Here is a 21,342-nt window from a genome sequence, read left to right as displayed (position 1 = left end):
TAACCAGGGGTTAAATTGGGATTTCTGAGGTGGGTGAACCCAAACAGACAGAATGCATAAAAATAAAATAAACTGGAGACTGCCTGAAGGAAATAGAATGAAGTGACGAACAAACCAATATTTTTTTCTTTTTTGAAATCTGAGGTGCCGGAACGCCATTCCCACTTCACCCTAATTTAACCCCAGGAAGTAACCCATTTTATTAAACCAATAAGGCACTTGAGGCCACTATTGTGCCTAACACCACCTGACTATAAATTTACAAAATAGCACAGCCTCTCATGCTTTATTGCTTCAATAATACTGGATGCTCATCTGAAAAAGGTGCATCTTTTCAAAAGATCTCACACACAGTCACACACATTTATCCACACAACATTTAAGTATATAAACTGAGAGCTGAAGCTCCTTTCCTTATATACACATTATCATGTAAAGACGTTATTGAAATTCTCTTACTGAAATATTTGCTAAATTTCTCAGCATTGAGTGTGGCACTCATGAGGATGACTTTGAGATCATCTCGAGCAGTTAACAGGTCCTTCACGATGGTGAGAAGAACATCAGATTGAAGACTCCTCTCGTGAATCTCATCCAAGACCAAATGACTAATGCTGGAGAGATACCTGAACAAACACTCAGAGCACTTTAGCAAGGGACTGACTTTCTACATTTGTGAATGGGTCAATATATGAGAAGAATGAACTAGAACAGGAAGCAAGAAAGGAAAAGATTTCCTGAGGCCCTGATGTTCTAAGGCTACACTAACACAGCAGCAGAATACAGTTGTCAGTCCTGTTTTAGATACGTTAACACACAATTCATTTACAAAACAGAGTAACAACAGCATTCTATTACTGAAGTGACTCCCTTAAATGTTCAGGACTCACAAACAAATTTTGAGATCAAAGAGTCATACTTGTTGGCAAATATGTTTGTCAATCCAAAACACTGACTGTGTGAACATGGCCTGCAGTGATAGTATTCAGATTCCTAATAGGACTTTTATCCAAGATTTCTGTGTGTAAGAATATTTCAGCAGCAAAACTTCAACAGTGCATAAAGTGTTTTCTATGTGGGTTAGAATAAAAGCTGTCTGAGTGGATGAGTCAAGCTAAGAGACATGTTAAACTGCAGGTATCTCCCTTCTGCAGCCTCTGAGGCAGAACTGATGCGAGTGAATAATACTGGATACTTGTGCGATTATATGTTTGACAGTGTTTTGAGAATGTATACTGTAAGTGTGTGTGCCCCGTACACCTGCTGTGGACTGATTAAACACCGTTGCTTTTAACAGGGTAAAGAATGAGCAAAGCAGACACAGAGGTGGGGTAATAAAAGAGCAGAGCGGAGAAAGGGAAGCGTAGAACACTTACGGATCTGAGCGGAGCCACTGAAGAATAATGCCCGTCGTACAATACAACACCGAGCCTTGTTTCCGTGGTAACCGACTGGAAAGACGATCCAGAAAGTGGGGGGGGGGGGGTATGAGGGAGGGGATATCATAAGAGAAAAAGTAATTGTAAAAAATGAATTTCATTTCAATTTGAATACTAAAACAATACTAGTTGAGGACATCATTCATCATAAAAAAAAAAAAAAAAAAAAAGCAAAACATTTTTAAGAGGGGGCAGAAAATTATTGGGGAGAGAAAAGGGGAATGGTATCGCTAGATGCCGCAGGCCAGACTTGAACCCGTGTCACCTGCATGAGCACCAAGGCCAAGAGCATGTGTTAGCTTGTTGTGGATTGAGTTAAACATGCACGGAACACAGAACATTCCTTTGAAACATAGAGTGAAACACGGTTATCCTATAATATTCCAACATTATTTCATAGATTAAGAAAAAACTAGCCTAACAATAAAGTTTGTTTCAGTAATTCAAATGAAGTTTGTATTTTACATTTTAACACAGCCAGTTTTGAAATTCACAAAACTTTAAGAAGACTATGTTAAGCATCCTTGTCTGTTCCCACACACAGACACCTCACATTAGGGCAATAGGTAAAGGTGTCTGGGATTGTCAGAGGCTTTATATTGATGTATAAGTGAATGACTGAAAATAGAAGGTGAGAAAAAGTGAGAGGTCGTGCACATATTAACCTCTCATGGCCTGAAGAGACCGTCTGCATCTGTCTTTCTCCTCACCTCCCTCCTCCTCCTATTCTTACCCACCCTCAGCCCTTCCACCTTATTCACTCTGGTTCAGTCCTCTTCACTTCCTCGCCACAGCAAGACAAGATTAACAGCCCATTTATCTTCTCCCCAGCCTACCCATCCAGACTTCTCAACATTATCACTCCATCTCTCTCAGCACAGCTAAAGTGACTAATTCCCCACTGATTCACCTCTCAGTATCCCTCCTTCCCTTCTCTCATCTATTGAAAGATGTCAAGTGTGACTTGTGTGAAGGAGGTTTTAGACACTTGATGAGCTCAAGTCTTCGTTCCCTTCACTAACTCTTGTTTTACCACCAGAAGACACTGTCTGACTGCTTTTTTTTAACAGGTTTAGTTGAGTAACAAATCACGCAAAGGGCAAATGGATTTCAACGTTGGTAACCAATAGACCCAAAGCCGAAAGTATGCTTCGAATGGTCGTTTGCCGCTAAATATTGTGCACAATGCGGGTGACACAATTTGTGGTGTCATTCATGTCTGTTGGACAAATGGTACAGGATGAGTTACAAGTCAGTTTAACACTTAGGGTATAAGGTATGTTACTGAATGTAAGTATGAGCAACAGTAATAGTGATGTTGGCCTTAGCAGGAACCACTATTAATCAGACAAGATGGAACAAAGGGGGATGGGGGGTAAAAAACTAAAAGTTGTGAGACATCTAATCAGTCCACTCTCTTCCCCACCAGAAGAGAGGCAATTATGCTCTCAGACACAACATGTTTCTGTGACCTCACTAAATCCACTGTTCTCTCACGCTTGTGTGAACACACTCAGAGCAGCACTTTCTTAAATATATGGGTGTTCAAATTCAGGTCCTTTTATTATTGTGGACTTCTACAAAGCAAAGTCTCATTAAAAACATTTCACACTCATTTATTTTTTTAATTTGTCTACTGAAAATTTCCAACAGTGTATGTATGCATCACTGGATATTTGTCATTTTTTTCCAAAAGCCGAAAATTCTTACAACGGGGTAATTTCCACCACACCTGAAATTCTGTACGGTGTTTAATATAATTCTGTGTTTGAAATGATGATGATGGAAATTACCGTTTCAAGGCTTTGGTATAAAATGTCCTACTCTTTTCTCATATTTTATGCATCTTAAAAACACACAATTAATTTTCACACCTTTTGAATAATTTGGCAAAATTACAGCTTAATTGAAAATGCGCCCAATAAAAATATTCATTTATATATCGGTCAGTCTGTAGATGGGATTGATTGAGTGATTGATTTGATCTACTCTACTTACTATTTTGACCAATGTTGATTTGGTGATCAAAAAGCATCATTAATTATAAAGAATATATTAAGATATCAGGAAAAGCTCATCTATGTAATGTGTATAGGAGCATAATTGTGAATAGCAGCAAAAAAAAAAAAAAAAAGATAATTACACATCAGCCTCCACCAGAAAATTCCCTCATGGAGTGCCACTAGTGTGTTTCTCTGTATCTCTGTTTCTTAAAATATATTTTGCTTAATTTAGTTTCATTTTCTGGCAGGGCAAAAAAAAAAAAAAAAGTGTAAATATTATTTTAAATATTTGGTGTGTTTTTAGGGTCATGCAGGTCGTTTTTTATTCAGACAGTGACAATATAACACAACCACTTTAAGTCATGTCAAAGTAGTCAGGGTAAAGTGAATGTTTGCCCCCCTCCCAGAAATGGTAAATGCCCCCTATGTAATTCATCCTGGCACAGACCCTGACACTAACTTATGAAAAACCTTGTTAGGGGCAAAATTGTTTGATGTGGTGGAAATGACTGTGGGACTGTTCCACCAATAAATACTAGGGGTGGGTAAAAATATTGATTTTCCGATGCATCGTGATCTCCATTTGAACGATCTCGATAATGATTCCTAAATCCCAAGATCGATCTTTTACTCTATGCCAGGGGTCTAAAACTCAAATGACCCTGGGGCCACTAGCCAGGTGGTGTTCTTGATCGAGGGCCAGTTGAACAGTTCATATACAGTATCTATCTATTATATATATATATATATATATATATATATATATATATATATATATATATATATATATATATATATATATATATATATAGTACTGTGCAAAAGTCTTAGGCACATAAGCTGTTTCACAAAAGCATTTGTCTTAAGATGGTTATTTATATCTTCAGCTTTAGTGTGTCAATAGGAAATATAAATGTTAGACTCCCAAACATTACTTTTGCAAATAGAAAAGATTAGAATAGAAGAACAGGGAGCCATGTAACAGATGTCATGGCCCCCACAGTGCCCCCCACTGAACATCATGTCAGTCTGAGATTACATATAGAGACAGAAGCAATTGAGACAGCCTAAATAGATAGAAGAACGGTGGCGAATTCTCCAAGAAGCTTGGAACATCCTATCTGCCAACAGCCAAGAAAAACTGTGTCCAGGTGTACCTAGGAGAATTGGTGCCATTTTAAATGCAAAGGTGTTCACACAATATTGATTTAGCTTTTTTTTGTTTACTGGACTTTGTATGACATTAAGTGATAAATGACAACTATTTATGTCATTATTTTTGAAGACATCCACACTATGCAACATTTTTCACAAGTGCCTAAAACATTTGCACAGTACTGTGTGTGTGTGTGTATACACACACACACACACACACACACACACACAGTAAATATATAATTTATAAAAAAATTAAATAAAAAACACTTTTGTGAATATGTAACTTCTTTTAAGTCTCATTTACCTCAAGTGCACATAATAATAATATTTTGTTTGATAACCTCCAAAACTTTTTTGCCTTCCTGCTGTGCCCAGGTGAATTTCCTTGAAGATAAAAGTTTTTAGGAAAAAGCCTCCTTTGGCAGATGTGTTTTGTGCCTGTCAGATAATATTTAATTTGGATAGTATGTGAATAGAGACGCAGGACTTGTTTCTCCCCTCGTATTTCCCTAATATCCAGTAGCCTATATTTGATGTTGCCTCAATACAGTCAGCATTTTCAGATAAAAATAATACAGTAAGCGTGAGTCTGATGGAGCAGGTGTCCTATTCGCATAGCGCACACAAAGACCAAGCGAGAGAGAGAATAATCATTACATAAACACGTGAAAACTGATGAGTGCAGTACGAAATACACAGAATATATAACAGTCCAAACTGTAGAAAGCACATCGATATGAAGACAAAGACACATTTGTCTACACATATCTAGCCAGTTTTTAAATCCTGGCCGGAGGCTTTTTTCGGTTTTGAGAAAGAGGACACGCTTGTGAAAAAGAGGACGTTTGGTCACCCTAAATTTCACAATGAAATATTTTTCTTTTGCCGTGGCGCTGTGGACTGACACAGAGGCGGAGCACGCCAGTGAATAGCACTCATTTATTAGTTTTAGTTATTGGCACAGTTATAGCCAACAGTTATTGATGCATGGTGGACAGATATTTTCGGAGTTAAGTGACTCATCTCTCCCTCACAGCTACCAAGTAAACTGATCTGCAAGTTTAGGGGAGTAATGACACCTGATATTGTATTGAATGAGAATGGCAGACCCATTGGAAGTAGCAGTCCTGTTTAGACGAGAGTCGAGAAACATCACGAGCTTCTTTGTTCTAAAGGTGAGACGTTATTTAAATATAGGCCTAAGGACATAAAATTACAGTAATTGTGTTGTTAGTCTTAATATTGTTCCACAAACCAAGAAAACCAAAAATGTTCCCCAGAGCCTAAAGCTTACCTTTATAGAAATTTCTAAAGAGCAGTGACAACTCCATAGTTGATAGCAGGATTAAGAATGACTTACAGATTCAGCCCTTTGCATAGCGAGTTTATAACTCTCATGTGACCAAATTTCGCATTAAGCAACTATGTATTTTGTTAGCCACTGGCGAGTAAATATTTAGATTTTACTTGCCGGAGATTGATTTGTGTATAGTGGGGAAGAAGAACTTGAGCGCCACGATCCTTTTACTGATTATGAAGTCGCAGATTAAAAAGAAGCTGGATACAGCTTCGTCTTTTACAGCGTGTTGTATCTTGTGAATGCGCACCCTGAAGGAAATTGACTTTATTTGGCTGCAGTGGGTCCGGAGCTGTCGTGATAGCGCATTCACCATAGCTTTAGTTCAGCCGTGAAATGGCATTGACATTTTATTTAACGATGTCAACTCTGACTTTGATTAAAATTTTCCCCAGACTGTTTTCACAACATTCTCCTTTTTAAAGCATGGCTACAGACTACTAACGCACCTGTTGGATGTCTGTTAGAAGGTAAAATTGTTGCAGAACTCGAGAGCTTGTAAATTGTAATATGAGAACGTGTGAGTGGTGGTGGCGTAGTGGGCTAAAGCACATAACTGGTAATCAGAAGGCTGCTGGTTCAGTCCCCACAGCCATCACCATTGTGTCCTTGAGCAAGGCACTTAACTCAAGGTTGCTCCAGGGGGATTGTCCCTGTAATAATTGCACTGGATATTTGCACTGGATAATTGGATAAAAAGCGTCAGCCAAATGCATAAATGTAAATGAGAACATGTAAAATAAATATTTGTACAAGCAAGTCATACATATGAACATTGTATAAGTAAAAGTTTCGCTTTGCTTCGTTCCGTGTATTTTGTATCCAAAGACGAGACCCAGGCACCCCATTTTCATTTAATGTCTCTTTTAAAATCCTTTCTGCTATTTACAGTCAATTGGTGATCAAAAAGATAAAAGAAACATTATTTCTAATCATACATTGCACGGATGAGGGCAAAACCACCGTGCAACTTCTCTCTCCTTAATGTGCGCTGCGCTCAGTCAACCGTAAACACTTGCTCGCAGAGCAGCCATTCTCTTAAAGAGACAGTGCCAATCTAGCACTTGTTATACTTTACATATTAACGTAAAGTCTTGTTTCGAAGGCTGCGTCCTCCGGAGGTCGCATTGTCGGCCGCATATGCCAGCGAGTAGGACACTCCAAATGCGACCTTTCATGGGAATTCGGAGGATGCATGAGGTGTATCCTTTGTGGGCACTCACAACCCACAATTCTTTGCTTCAATGGAAATGAACAATGTCTAAATAAAATGATGCTAATTTGATCGAAATATGATGTTCAAATGCAAGTAATGTTAATTCCTAAGTTGAAGTACCTCAATAGACGGGTGCAGAATATATAATATGTATAATTATTTTAATAATATATTATTAAAATAAAGTATTACAGACTAAATGTACACCTGTAAAATCTATTTTTTTTTCTCTTTACATCATTATAACTCTCCTAAAATGTACCTCATACATTCCCTTCCAAAGGGACTTTGTTCCCTACACACTCAAAGCGCTCACACTTGTTAAAGAGTAGCGCGCTGTCATAGCAACCACGTTACGTTGTGTTTCCGTTTGTCCTACAAAGGCCGTCTCGTTTAAACAAGTCTTGTTTAAAGGAGGATGCTCGGTATACTGCAGCCTTCAAAGGACGCATCCTACCTAGCGCACAGCCTTCGAAACGAGACACAGCTAATGTAAACTGCACAAGTGCAAATAAAAAAAAAAACATACAAAAACATAGTAAGTGTAATAAATGTGTAAAGGCACAATCATACATCGTGAAATATTTTAACTTCAGAAAACACTGTAAATTAGAGCTGCACGATTCTGGATAAATTGAGATTCACAATTTTTTTTTGCTTAGAATGAAGATCACGATTCTCTCACGAATCTGAAGAAAAATGCTTATTTCAGTGATTTACAAAACCTGGACATAGGGGTACGAAACAAAGTAACGTGATGTATTAGAGGTTCTCACAAAATGTTCTCTGCTTCAATCTATGCAAAAATGCAATGAAGTTGCAAATCAAATATATACATTTAAAATGTCCTAAATCCACAAGAGGTCACAACGAGAATAGCCAGACAAGTTTGAACTGACAAAGTCTACAGTAACTAAACGAACCGCTCTGTACAATTGTGATGAGAAGATTAGCATCTCAGAATGCTATACTGAGATGCGAGTTGGCGCAGTTATGGCGGCACGAGGGGGACCTACACAATATTAGGCAGGTGGTTTTAATGTTGTGGCTGATCTGTATGTATGTATGTATATATATGTATATGATGCCCCCTTCTCAGTTTTCTTAATCTCTTTTTTAGTTTTCAGTTGCATTATGCTTACATGTTGTCAAAAGTCAAGTAAAAACAAAAATTTACTAGCCAATAGCGATTCTTTCTCCAACGTGTCCATAGAAGGTTGAGATCTGATTCACTCACCTCTGTAGACGGATCTGATACCCACAGGACTTCCCATCTCCCACAGACTCTGCCCGCTCTGCAGCTACTCTCTCTGCAACCTAAACATATTCAAATACAATATCAGTAGTAACAGATTGTGTTGCAAGTGACTTAAAGGGGTCATAACATACATTTTGTATTACTAATAATTTTTTCACTGAGGTCCACTTATAATGTTTGGAAACTTTTGTGTGCCTTTGTGTCATAATTGAAATTTGTTATGACCATTTCCCACCCTCTCACTGTTCCTTGGAATTAAATGGGCCCTTTTTCCTGTTGTACCTTTAAGACTTTTTGCATGTGAAATGGAATACAGCATCTTGGTGCACTTTATCAAGCTATCGAGTCGAACATTAATTTTTATTGATTACTTCATTATAAAATTTATTTAAATATGAATTAATAAAGATTTATGTTTTTGCTGCCCATCCTTTAAATAACAAAAGCAAGCAAAGCCTGTAATATATCGTGACAGTTTCCCAAAACGATCTGTGCTGAAAAGTTGTGGAAATTTAGAATGTATTTGCAGCTTAGTTTCAATAGATGCACTTTTTTATAGGGGAAGGAAGTTGAGTTCTGAAAGTTACAGTACATTACAATTGTCTCTTTCGTCTCAAAATATATATATTTTTTTTATTCCTGTTTTATTTGTGATATGACCCATTTAAGCACATGATCTAGGCTGGTCTTGAACCTTGTCTTACTCCAAGACAATACTCTTTACTTACAGATATGGCACTGATGCGGCGTGGCTGGGTGCAGACCACCCTGCAGAGAGAGCCCATGCCCCTCTGGATATAGTCATCAAGGATGAATTGAGTGACTTGCGTGGTCTTCCCACAGCCTGTCTCTCCACTGATTACCAGTACCTGGTTTGCACCGATCAGCCTAACCAGCTCCTAATATATGACCAAGACGGAGAGGTGCATGAGAGGAAGAGCTCAGCCAAAAAGTATAGTACAGTAACTTTCACTGGGTCATCAGCTAACATTAGATTAAATGGTTTCCCTTTTCCTCATTAACCATTTACATACAGTTGAAGTCAGAAGTTTACATACAGTTAGGTTGAAAACTATTTTTTAGCCACTCCACAGATTTAATATTAGCAAACTATAGTTTTGGCAAGTCGTTTAGGACATCTACTTTGTGCATGAAACAAGTAATTTGTTTACAACAATTGTTTACAGACAGATTGTTTCACTTTTAATTGACTATATTACAATTCCAGTGGGTCAAAAGTTAACTGTGCCTTTAAGCAGCATGGAAAATTCCAGAAAATGAAGTCAAGCCTTTAGACAATTAGCTTCTGATAGAAGGTGTACTGAATTGGGGGTGTACCTGTGGATGTATTTTAAGGATACCAAACTCAGTGCCTCTTTGCTTGACATCATGTGAAAATCAAAAGAAATCAGCCAAGACCTCAGAAAAAAATTGTGGACCTCCACAAGTCTGATTCATCCTTGGGAGCAATTTCCAAACACCTGAATCTGTACATCTGTACACACAATAGTACGCGAGAATAAGCACCATGGGACCATGCAGCCATCATACCGCTCAGGAAGGAGATGCATTCTGTCTCCTAGAGATGAACGTAGTTTGGCGCAAAAAGTGCAAATCAATCCCAGAACAACAGCAAAGTACCTTGTGAAGATGCTGGAGGAAACAGGTAGACAAGTATCTATATCCACAGTAAAATGAGTCCTATATCTATATAACATGAAAGGCAGAAGCCACTGCTCCAAAACCACCATACAAAAGCCAGACTACAGTTTGCAAGTGCACATGGGGACAAAGATCTTACTTTTTGGAGAAATGTCCTCTGGTCTGATGAAACAAAAATTGAACTGTTTGGCCAGAATGACCATTGTTATGTTTGGAGGAAACAGGGTGAGGCTTGAAAGCTGAAGAACACAATCCCAACTGTGAAGCATGGGGGTGGCAGCATCATCTTGTGGGGGTGCTTTGCTGCAGTAGGTACTGGTGCACTTCACAAAATAGATGACATCATGAGGAAGGAAAATTATGTGGATATATTGAAGCAACATCTCAAGACATAAGCCAGGATGTTAAAGCTTGGTACAAATGGGTCTTCCAAATGGACAATGACCCCAAGCATACCTCCAAAGTAGTGGCAAAATGGCTTAAGGACGACAAAGTCAAGGTATTGGAGTGGCCATCACAAAGCCCTGACCTCAATCTGATAGAAAATTTGTGGGCAGAACTGAAAAAGCGAGTGCGAGCAAGGAGGCCTAAAAACCTGACTCAGTTATACCAGTTCTGTCTGGAGGAATGAGCCAAAATTCCAGCAACTTATTGTGAGAAGCTTGTGGAAGGCTACCAAAAATGTTTAACCCATGTTAAACAATTTAAAGGCAATGCTACCAAATACTAATAAAGTGTATGTAAACTTCTGACCCACTGGGAATGTGATGAAAGAAATAAAAGCTGAAATAAATAATTCTCTCTACTATTATTCTGACATTTCAGATTCTTAAAATGAAGTAGTGATCCTAACTGACCTAAGACAGGGAATGTTTTCTACGATCAAATGTCAGGGATTGTGAAAAACTGAGTTTAAATGTATTTGGCTAAGGTGTATGTAAATTTCTGACTTCAGCTGTAAAACTAAAAAGAATAAAAGACATCATCCATCAACATACAGATAATATATATGAAGACACTTACAGAAAAATACAAAAGGTCTACATTTACCTCTTTCATCCCATATGATGGAAGCTTTTCTCTGAATTTCTGAAAAAGTAAATACCACATTAAAGCAAAGCTCTGGGCAAAACTCTTTTTTTTTTTTTTTTTTTTTTGTATAAAAGATAGGCGAAAGATTTATCCATCTGTCTCACCAACATATCAAGGTATTTAGGGTTCTCTCTTTTCTTCTGCTGATCATTTTTAAGCTCCTCATCCAGGGAGGGTTTCCGTACCACATGCTGGGATAAGTACTCCAGGTCTAAATTATAAGGTTCCTTTTTCACATTTGCCCCCAACTCAGCTTCCTGCTTCTCTTCTTTAGGCTCAATTTTTGAGACTTTAACAACATTCTGAGATTGTGGAGGATCATCACCATCAAAGTAACTAGAAAGTGGAGACACTTCTGTTAAGCACAGCTTGAACTGATAAGTGATTTCATAGAGTAGAACATGTAAAATTTCTAAAATAGTATAGTATAGGAAATGGGAATACGATTAACTTACATACAAATAAAAGCATATTGAAAGGAAACAAGGTAAACTTTTTTGATTCAGGGGTCCCACACTTTTTGACCATTGAATTAACATGACCTTCCCCATGACCTTTTTAGTTGTTTGTAATTACTGGATAAGAAATTTTCTAAATTATTCAAATTCAGACCAATTGGCTAATGACTCATTCAGACTGATTTGTGAGCCACTTCAACCTATACATTGAAAGAACTGACTCAAAAGAAAGATTCTCAAATCTCACGATTCAGATATCATGGTATGGTTTGCATGCAAGTTTAACGCTAAACAAGAGCAATTTCTAGCCTAAGAAATATTCTATGACTTTTCCAAGCCTTGAAAAAGCCTTTTTAAAATTCCATTATATTTCCAGGTTTTCGTGTAAACGTCGATTGTACTATATTGTACTCGCACCTATGGCCACTGGGCTCCTCCTTCACCCTCCAGTTCTGAGATGTGGATGAACGTGCATCTCTGCTTGGATCTCTCTGGACAGTGCGTAGCAGCTGAGTGATGTGCTGCTCTCGCTTTTCATCCATCTGAACAACAGCCCTCTAAAAATGACACAACAGACTCATTCTCAGCCTTATTATGGTGTATACTTGTGTTGATTGTACAGTCATATTTTACTACATTGTTTTGCATTTTGTTGCACATGGCATACAGCCAAGTACTATTTCAAAATGTTTTATATTGATATACACTACCAGTCAAAAGTTGACACACTTTTATGTTAATCATGATCTTAAAAACATGCAGTAAAATAAAGGTTTACGCTTAAATGCTTGAAATGATGGTTAATATAGACAAATATAATTTGTGAACACGTGAATATCTTTACATTTCTGTTTTTATTATTATTATTATTATTATTATTAGGATAGTGGATAGTAATCAAGCACTGTAATTCAAGAGGATATATTGTAACTGCTTCCTACTCACAGATTTTCTCTCAGCCTCAGATCTTTTAATGCCTCCAAATTTTGCATACCACAATCCTATTTCTCGACCCTTCAGATGGGGTGGGTGTTTGCCTCTGGGACCACCGCCTCCTCCTCCTCTGCGTCCCCGGTCCTCATTTGAGTCCCACTCGGAATGCCTCCGGTATCCTCCTCCTCCTCTGGTTCCAGCCTCTCCATCCCACCTGGACCCTCCATCTCCGAACCGCCGGCCTCCTCCTCTTCGACCGCGTCTATTGCCATACCCATGATTCATGCCGTCAGACTACAGCAGCTGATCCACAGCTTTCACCGGAGTAAACACAGATCCCTCGTCCGCAGGCATGAAACAGAGCCGCTGCTGTACTTCTGATGCCGGTTTAAACGAAATAAACCAACCACTGATTCAGCCGTATACAATACAGTGCGCACGAGCGAGAACAGCTTACGTAAAGTACTGTTCCGTAAATTTGACCGTAACCGAGATGCTTCTGTATTTTATTTATTTATTTATTTTTTGTTTTGTTATCATACAAATACCGTCATTTTGTTCAACTATCTGGCAAGTCGCACATTTATGACGAAACAGTTAGGCGACTATTTATGCCGTGATATACGAAGCGTTATTCCCCTCCTCCCATATTCTGGGAGATCGGATTGGCTAATAAGAGCAACTGTGATTGGGCAGTTGAGAAGTCGTTCCTAACAGAGGGACATCATATCGTATAAGTTGCAGAAAAAAACAGCCACAAAGTTCGAAGTTCAGTGCGAATTTTAAATGGTTAACATTAGACAAGACAAAAGTATCAAATGCATTTAAATCAGCTGTTTAAAGCTTTGTTGATTAATATTATAATGGGGACGATGTAATATCGCAGCTTCCAGTGTATGAACGTGTTTTTACTCTTTTCTGTCCTATACAACTGATAGACCTATTTACTATACAAGATATACCATACAGCTAAATATAAACTAAGCAAAAAAAAAAAAAAAAATCACTTTCAGCAGCTTTTATTTTCAGCAAAGTTATCACGTGTAAATATTTGTATTAACATAAAAAGATTCAACAACTAAGACATAAACTGAACAGTCAGTATCTGGTGTGGCACCCGGCTGCATTAAGTACTGCAGTGCATCTCCTCCTCATGGACTGCACCAGATTTGCCAGTTCTTGCTGTGAGATGTTACCCCACTCTTCCACCAAGGCACTTGCAAGTTCCCAGACATTTCTGGAGGGAATGGCCCTAGCCCTCACCCTCCAATCCAACAGGTCCCAGACGTTCACAATGGGATTGAGATCGGGGCTCTTCGCTGCCCATGGCAGAACACTGACATTCCTGTCTTGCAGGAAATCATGCACAGAACGAGTAGTATGGCTGGTGGCATTGTCATGCTGGAGGGTCATGTCAGGATGAGCCTGCAGGAAGGGTACCACATGAGGGAGGAGGATGTCTTCCCTGAAACACACAGCGTTGAGATTGCCTGCAGTGACAACAAGCTCAGTCAGATGATGCTGTGAAACACCGCCCCAGACCATGACGGACCCTCCACCTCCAAATCGATCCCGCTCCAGAGTACAGGCCTCGGTGTAATGCTCATTCCTTCGGCAATAAATGCGAGTCCGACCATCACCCCGGTGAGACAAAACCGTGACTCGTCAGTGAAGAGCACTTTTTGAATGTGGGTGCGTGCCCATAGGCGACGTTGTTGCCATTGATGTCTGGTAAGGACCTGCCTTACAACAGGCCTACAAGCCCTCAGTCCAGCCCCTCTCAGCCTATTGCGGACAGTTTGAGCACTGATGCAGGGATTGTGCGTTCCTGGTGTAACTCGGGCAGTTCCTGTACATGTCCCGCAGGTGTGATATTCAAATGTACCGATCCTGTGCAGGTGTTGTTACACGTGGTCTGCCACTGCGAGGACGATCAGCTGTCCTTCCTGTCTCCCTGTAGCGCTGTCTTAGGCGTCTCACAGTACGGACATTGCAATTTATTGCCCTGGCCACATCTGCAGTCCTCATGCCTCCATGCAGCATGCCTAAGGCATGTTCACGCAGATGAGCAGGGACCCTGGGCATCTTTTTTTGGTGTTTTTCAGAATCAGAAGAAAGGTCTCTTTAGTGTCCTAAGTTTTTATAACTGTGACCTTAATTGCCTACCATCTGTAAGCTGTTAGTGTCTTAACGACCGTTCCACAGGTGCATCTTCATTAATTTTTTATGGTTCATTGAACAAACATGGAAACATTGTTTAAACCCTTTACAATAAAGATCTGTAAAGTTATTTGGATTTTTACAAAATTATCTTTAAAATACAGTGTCCTGAAAAAGGGACGTTTCTTTTTTTTTTTTTTTTTTTTTTTGCTGAGTTTATGATATGTAACATAATTTGTCACTTCTTTTCTATTACTTCAGAATAGAAGTGGTTTAATGAAGCGATATGATAGATGTGGGTGAGAAACAGATCAATATTTAAGTCCTTTTTTACTCAAGTGAAAGTCAATGTTTAGATTTATGGTAGAAAAAGGACTTAAATATTTATCTGTTTCTATGAATATGGTAAGAAATAACTGAAGATTTTATATATCTTGGCTTACAGAGAAGTGAGAAATACACAGTCAACTGTGAGTTAAAATGTTTGTTTTCCAACCTTGCTGCCTTATAATTATAATAATGCATCTGATCCCATATATTATTCAATCAATTCAAATTCTGCTTTAAATTGAATAAAATGACCTTACAATATTTTCAGTAATAAGGGTGGCTATATGCTTACCATCAATTGCTATGTGCTTAGCTGATCAATTTCTTTTCCACAGCATTCTCAGAAAAGTCTGAAATAGTTAATTACAAAAAAATACATATTCTCTCATGGGAAGTGATAGTTACCTTGATATTGTATATTCTTATATTTGGCATACAGTGAAACCATAGATGTGGGAGCCAGGCAAAATCAGTTTATCATAAAAAAAAAATTAAAAAAAAAGCTAATTCATATCACTTAAGTTTGTTCAGAACAAAGTGATGTCTCATATAACTAATATATATATATATATATATATATATTCTTTCCAGTACATTTATTCAGCCATTTACTATTAATAAAAAGATAACACACAAATCATTTTTTTCTACTGTCAGAATAGTAAAGTGTCAGAAGTAAGAATCACCCCAATGAATGACTTATCTTGAAGGTGGATAAGATAACCATCCAATCAGAAGGCGTCGTCAAGCTGGTGACGTATAGACAACTTTCATCCAATCATTTGACTTCTAATTATATCAATAGCGGGAGTTGCTGGAAAACGGGTGGGGGAACAACTCATATACGAGACTGGCTGCGTAAAAGCTGTATGCAGTGTGCTCTGCTATCAAAAGGAGATGATGAATTGGAGATATTTCATGTGAGATTATTTTTTCCACTCTACGTGTGCTGTTCTTTGTCATTTTTATTTAGCCTACCCATCAAACGTTTGAACAAACCTACTTTATTATTATTATTAAGTTTAGTAGGAGTAGTGGTAGAAGTTGCCTAAGAGTAGGCTAGTAGGCCTAATGTAATTCATATTTATTTTATTAACATACAGCAAATGTTTTACAATAATAAGTTATCAAAACTATCAAAATAACACAAATGGAAGCATGGGAATTATGTAGTGACCAAACATGTCTCATATTGATAATCAACCCGTCCACCTAAATTTGCAATTCTAAATTGATTTTAATATAATGTCATCAAAACTGACACGGCCCAAATGGAAATATAGAAATTATGAAGTGAACAAAAACCAAAAATAAGTGTCTTATATTTTAGCTTCTTCAGCAGCCACCCTTTGCCATATACAGTAAATTAGCTGCATCTCAACCAAATTCATATCTGGGATCCTTTGTAGGCAGCATTGAAGGAGTTACCTTGTATGCTGGAACTTGACTATTTTCCTTCACAATCTGGTCCAACTCATCTGTTTCTACAAATAAATAAAATATTTGTTTTGTAAAGAAATGCATAGGCAAAATGTGTCTATAAAACTAAAGAAATCAAGCATAGGTCTTTAGATCATAAATTTAAGTACATCAAAACTCTTGACCGATATTGTATGAATTTAACAAGAAAATTAAAGGAATGCCCACTGCGCATTAATCCCATTGATACAGTGAGTTACATGCTCAAAGGGAATAAATGACATCCCTTTATATTAAAGGGTCAGTGGCTGCACTCACCCATGTAAATGTCTTTTCGATAAAAAGCTGTCACGGAATGGGGTGTTTGAAGGGAGGACCCAAACGCAGACAGCAACAACAAGCTTTTATTTAAATAAAAAGTAAACAAACATTACCCACAATGGAGAAAAAGGGGAAAAACAAACTAAAAACTTGAACCAACAGGGACCATAGACATAGACATAGACACGAACATTCAACAACAGGAGAGAACGAAACAATCCAGCAAAGGACAGCATACAGGAGGAGCTAAAATAGGGAGAGAAATCAAACAGGTTAAACAAATGAACAAATAATGAGCAGACAAGGAGGCAGGTATGATGCAAGACTGAGAGACACGTGGCAATACGGAAACAATACGCTAATGAGTTTTCCCATACAGGAAACAGCAGTGTCTCATGGCGAATCCCTTTAATGCTCATCTCGAAACCAGAGACACTAATTATCTTCGCTTAGCATCTCCGTCGCTTGTGTAATCTTACAGATACATCTCCAAGTCTAAGTGAATTTATTGTCTCAGCCAGGGTTTCCTACAGTATCCCAGAGCGAAAACAGTATGAACAAAAGGAGTTGTGTGTTTACTGCCTTTGAGTGTCAAGTCTTCAGGCGCTTGTCCTAATGCTTAGAGTCTAATTGCTCTATGCTCATATTGTCATTAGTGTCTTGTTTAAAGGCAGCAGAGCAGAGGCAGGGATTAACAGGGAGGTGAAACAGCGACTGTTTTAACAGAGAGCAAGGAGATAATTAGAACTCTGTAATGTTGTGATGGGAGAGCTGTGTGTGGAAGATGCTCTTATCCTGCAGAAGCTTCCAGACCTGTTCATTAAATATTTATTATATCTTTCCTGCCACAGCAAGTCCCCCTTTTTCAATGAACCCACACCCACTGTTCTTTTTCTCTTCCTTTCTTGCTGTCCACACACTTTACCTCTCACATCATTTGCTTAGAATGCATTCTATTAAATAAAATGTGAAAAAAAAATTTTTTTTTACAAAGAGTGAAAATAGTATTAATTAGTTAAACGTAAAAAATGATATGATTCAATAATGGACATTGGTTCAACGTGTTAAATTGCGTTAAATTTTTTTTCATCTTCATCAACTTTCATCAAGTCCATATTATGAATTCTAGGGCAGTGCGTTATAATGTCATATTGTTTGCAAGGCTTTATTAAAGAATGAAGAATGAGTTAAACAATTGAAAAGAATGATTTAAAAAAAAAATTATAATCATTTTATTGTGTTGGCAGTGCCACAAATTGTCAGAACCTGTCGCAATGAATTGTTCACACACCAAGCTTGAAATGGTACAAATATTTGTATGTTGGGTGTGTGTTTAATTATTCATCCTAAGTGGTTAAAAATGTTAATTAGCAGACAAGTTAATGCAGATGAATTGTTATGGATTCTAGGCTAGGACTGCATTTCATGAAGTAATTTTGTTTGCAAGGCTTAATTAAAAAATTATATATATATATATATATATATATAAACAAACCTTTTTATTGTGTTGGCAGTGTTTGTTTCCATACATATGTGTACATATCTCAGTTTCTCCGGGGTTTTTTTTTTTTCGTATTTGGACACTGGTTTACACCAGCAAGTGCACAGGAACTAACATGTATGCACCCTTTTTAAGGTTTTTGTTTGTTTGTTTTTATAATTTGTAAATTGTATGTAGTGTTTCATTTTGTATACCCATTTGTGTACCCCTGGTATTTTTGTATTTTGTCTATTTAAAAAAAAAAAAAAAAAATCCCACTTGGGCATAGCCAAATAGTCTCTGGCATAGCGTTGTGTGGCCAGACAGTACTCTGATTGAGATGACCAATGAAAACATTCCTGAGGGATTAGTCATGACTGTGGGGTGTAGTTTGCGCTTAACTTGTTTGGGGGGAAAAATCACTTCTTTAAATTGATTTCTTAAATTAAAACTATCATGTAAATTCAACTTAAATACTTCAAATAGAGGGAAACTAATTGTATTAAGTTAACCCAACTAAAATAGACATGTAAAATGAACTCAAATTAATCTAATTCCGTCATTATCTAACTAGTGTAGTGAATGCTAACACACTAAATTCATGCTTGATGATTGGGAACAATATACTACGATTAGCATAGCAATTGCATAATGAGTAAAGCATTCTCAATTTTTACCTGTCCTCAAGCTAAGCTACAGCTGCACTCTTCACCATGATGGTAACCCCAAAAAGTCCAACATGGGGCCTGGGTAGCTCAGCGAGTATTGACACTGACTACCACCCCTGAACTCGTGAGTTCAAATCCAGGGCATGCTGAGTGACTCCAGCCAGGTCTCCTAAGCAACCAAATTGGCCCGGTTGCTAGGGAGGGTATAGTCACATGGGGTAACCTCCACGTGGTCGCGATTAGTGGTTCTCGCTCTCAGTGGGGCGTGTGGTAAGTTGTGCATGGATCGCAGAGGGTAGCATGAGTCTCAGAGGTGTCATGCACAATGAGCCACATGATAAGATGCGCAGATTGACTGTCTCAGAAGTGGAGGCAACTGAGACTTGTCCTCCGCCACCCGGATTGAGGTAAGTAACCGTGCCACCGCGAGGACTTACTAAGTAGTGGGAACTGGGCATTCCAATTTGGGAGAAAAGGGGATAAAATATAATAATAATAATAATAATAATAAACTCCAACATAACTGAAACTCTTCTAAATCTCAACATAAGAGAACATTAAACACTAACAAGTATTCTCCTTTACATTCATATTGCATAGACACATTGTATGACACTTCAATTAAAAAATGTCACTATCGAGTGCCATGCAAAGCTTGCTGGGAATTAGAAATCCCCTGCCCAGTTTCAGTCAACCAAACAAAAAATATCCACATTGTCCCAACACAGAAATATTAAGTTAAGCTTGAAAGCACTGAAGCAACTCAAGTTCATTTACGTTTACTTGGTTACATGATTTTTTGTGTAATATGAACAAGGTAGGAGTCAATAAAACTGACAATTGTGAATGTTCCATTTTTTTTTTAGTGTAGACTTTGACAAAGATACAGATATATGTGCCACAAGTTACATGTTACAAGTAACAGGTGTCATCCCACCCATATTTATTGCGCAGAAGGTGCACTTTCATAGCTCAGAACACAATGGAGTTACCATTTATGTTTAATTGAAGTATTACTTTGGATGGGTTTCCCGAAGCATTAAGTAGAATGTTATATAAAGTTGAGCATTTGAAACTCTGTCTTAACAAAGCCATCATTATTTCTTTTTATTAAATATTTAATAACTTTGGAAACCTTGAAAAGATTACATACAATTTCAATGTTGACTGTATTTCTGGACTAATAAGACAAACTCCTGGACATATTGATGAAAGTTTCAGCCTTAGTTCAGCGCTTTTTACCGGAGAGCTCCCGTAACAAATAAAGTTCAAATTAAATTCTACTTAATGATAAGCAATCTTATCAATCGTTACTCCATTGTAAAATAATGTACAACATTAGTAAAGATTAACTTAAAAGCTGTAATGTTATCAGGAAACCCAACCATTGTCTCAAATGTTTCTCCCAAAATTAAAAAAAAAAAAAAAAAAAAAAAAAAGGGATAGCACAGCAAATCTGAATTTGATGAGAAATGTTTGAGTTCATAATTCAAATCTGCTATTTTTTTGGTATTTTATTTACATTTTGGTCTCTTGGTAAACCCAAACAGTTTGCGACATTGTTGAGATACTGTATCTTCTGAAACCCTATAGACACTTGTGAGGTCTCTATTTGCTCTCCATTTTATCTTATACAGTAGCTGTCTAGGAGAAACTTTTAATTTTAAAAAGCAACTGCTAAATGGATAAATGTAAATGTAAATTTAAAATATCTAATTTGGGATTTTTCTTCCCAGGGGGCCTCCACCAGACTTCTATCTTAACCAGCAAGACATTGGCTGGACCAGCCCCAAACCAGCTTAAACCAGACAGACAGACAGATAGACAGACAGACAGACAGACAGACAGACAGACAGACAGACAGACAGACAGATAGATAGATAGTAAAAAAAAGTACTTAAAAATTGATCTGTTTCTCACCCACACTTATCATATCGCTTCTGAAGACATGGATTTAACCACTAGAGTTGTATGTATAACTTTTATGCTGCCTTTATATGCTTTTTGAGCTTCAGAGTTTTAGAGCCTGTTGACTTGCATTGAATGGACAAACAGAGCTGAGATATTCTTAAAAAAAATCTCAGTTTGTTTTCAGCAGAAAAAAGAAAGTCATACACATCTTGGAGGGCATGTGGTTGAGTAAATGAAGAGAGAATGTTTTTTTCATTTTTGGGGGAACTATTCCTTTAAAGTGTCATTCCCAGTATAATTCAATTCAGTTCAAAAGATGATCTTCTTGAACAGCTTTAAACGCTGGCCAACAGCTTTTAACTCTAATGTGGAAGTACTCTAAAGCCCATGTCTTTACATTATTAAGCAGGAAAGGGAGCTGGGGATCTGTGACGTTGATGTCTTTGGCAGGATGTAGCAAGCTGTGAAGAGTGTGTA

General features: G+C 37.7%; 1 protein-coding gene across 1 annotated transcript in view; it reads right to left on the bottom strand.

Moving 5' to 3' along the window:
- Positions 1 to 13,183, bottom strand: part of LOC127416875 (ATP-dependent DNA/RNA helicase DHX36-like) — a 40,401-nt gene extending 27,218 nt beyond the window's left edge. Inside the window, exons 1-8 of the mRNA XM_051656460.1 lie at positions 12,589 to 13,183; positions 12,061 to 12,200; positions 11,290 to 11,521; positions 11,144 to 11,182; positions 9,160 to 9,330; positions 8,411 to 8,490; positions 1,377 to 1,451; positions 460 to 626 (exon numbers count right to left, since the gene is read on the bottom strand). Coding sequence (XP_051512420.1) covers positions 460 to 626; positions 1,377 to 1,451; positions 8,411 to 8,490; positions 9,160 to 9,330; positions 11,144 to 11,182; positions 11,290 to 11,521; positions 12,061 to 12,200; positions 12,589 to 12,861 — 1,177 coding nt within the window. The 5' untranslated portion in view covers positions 12,862 to 13,183. The remainder of the gene's footprint in view (positions 1 to 459; positions 627 to 1,376; positions 1,452 to 8,410; positions 8,491 to 9,159; positions 9,331 to 11,143; positions 11,183 to 11,289; positions 11,522 to 12,060; positions 12,201 to 12,588) is intronic.
- Positions 13,184 to 21,342: the final 8,159 nt, after the last annotated feature.

This window comes from Myxocyprinus asiaticus, chromosome 26 (genome assembly GCF_019703515.2).
Source record: "Myxocyprinus asiaticus isolate MX2 ecotype Aquarium Trade chromosome 26, UBuf_Myxa_2, whole genome shotgun sequence".
Lineage (NCBI taxonomy): Eukaryota > Metazoa > Chordata > Actinopteri > Cypriniformes > Catostomidae > Myxocyprinus > Myxocyprinus asiaticus.
Note: the sequence above shows the minus strand (reverse complement) of the source record. Positions and strands in the feature narration are given on the sequence as shown.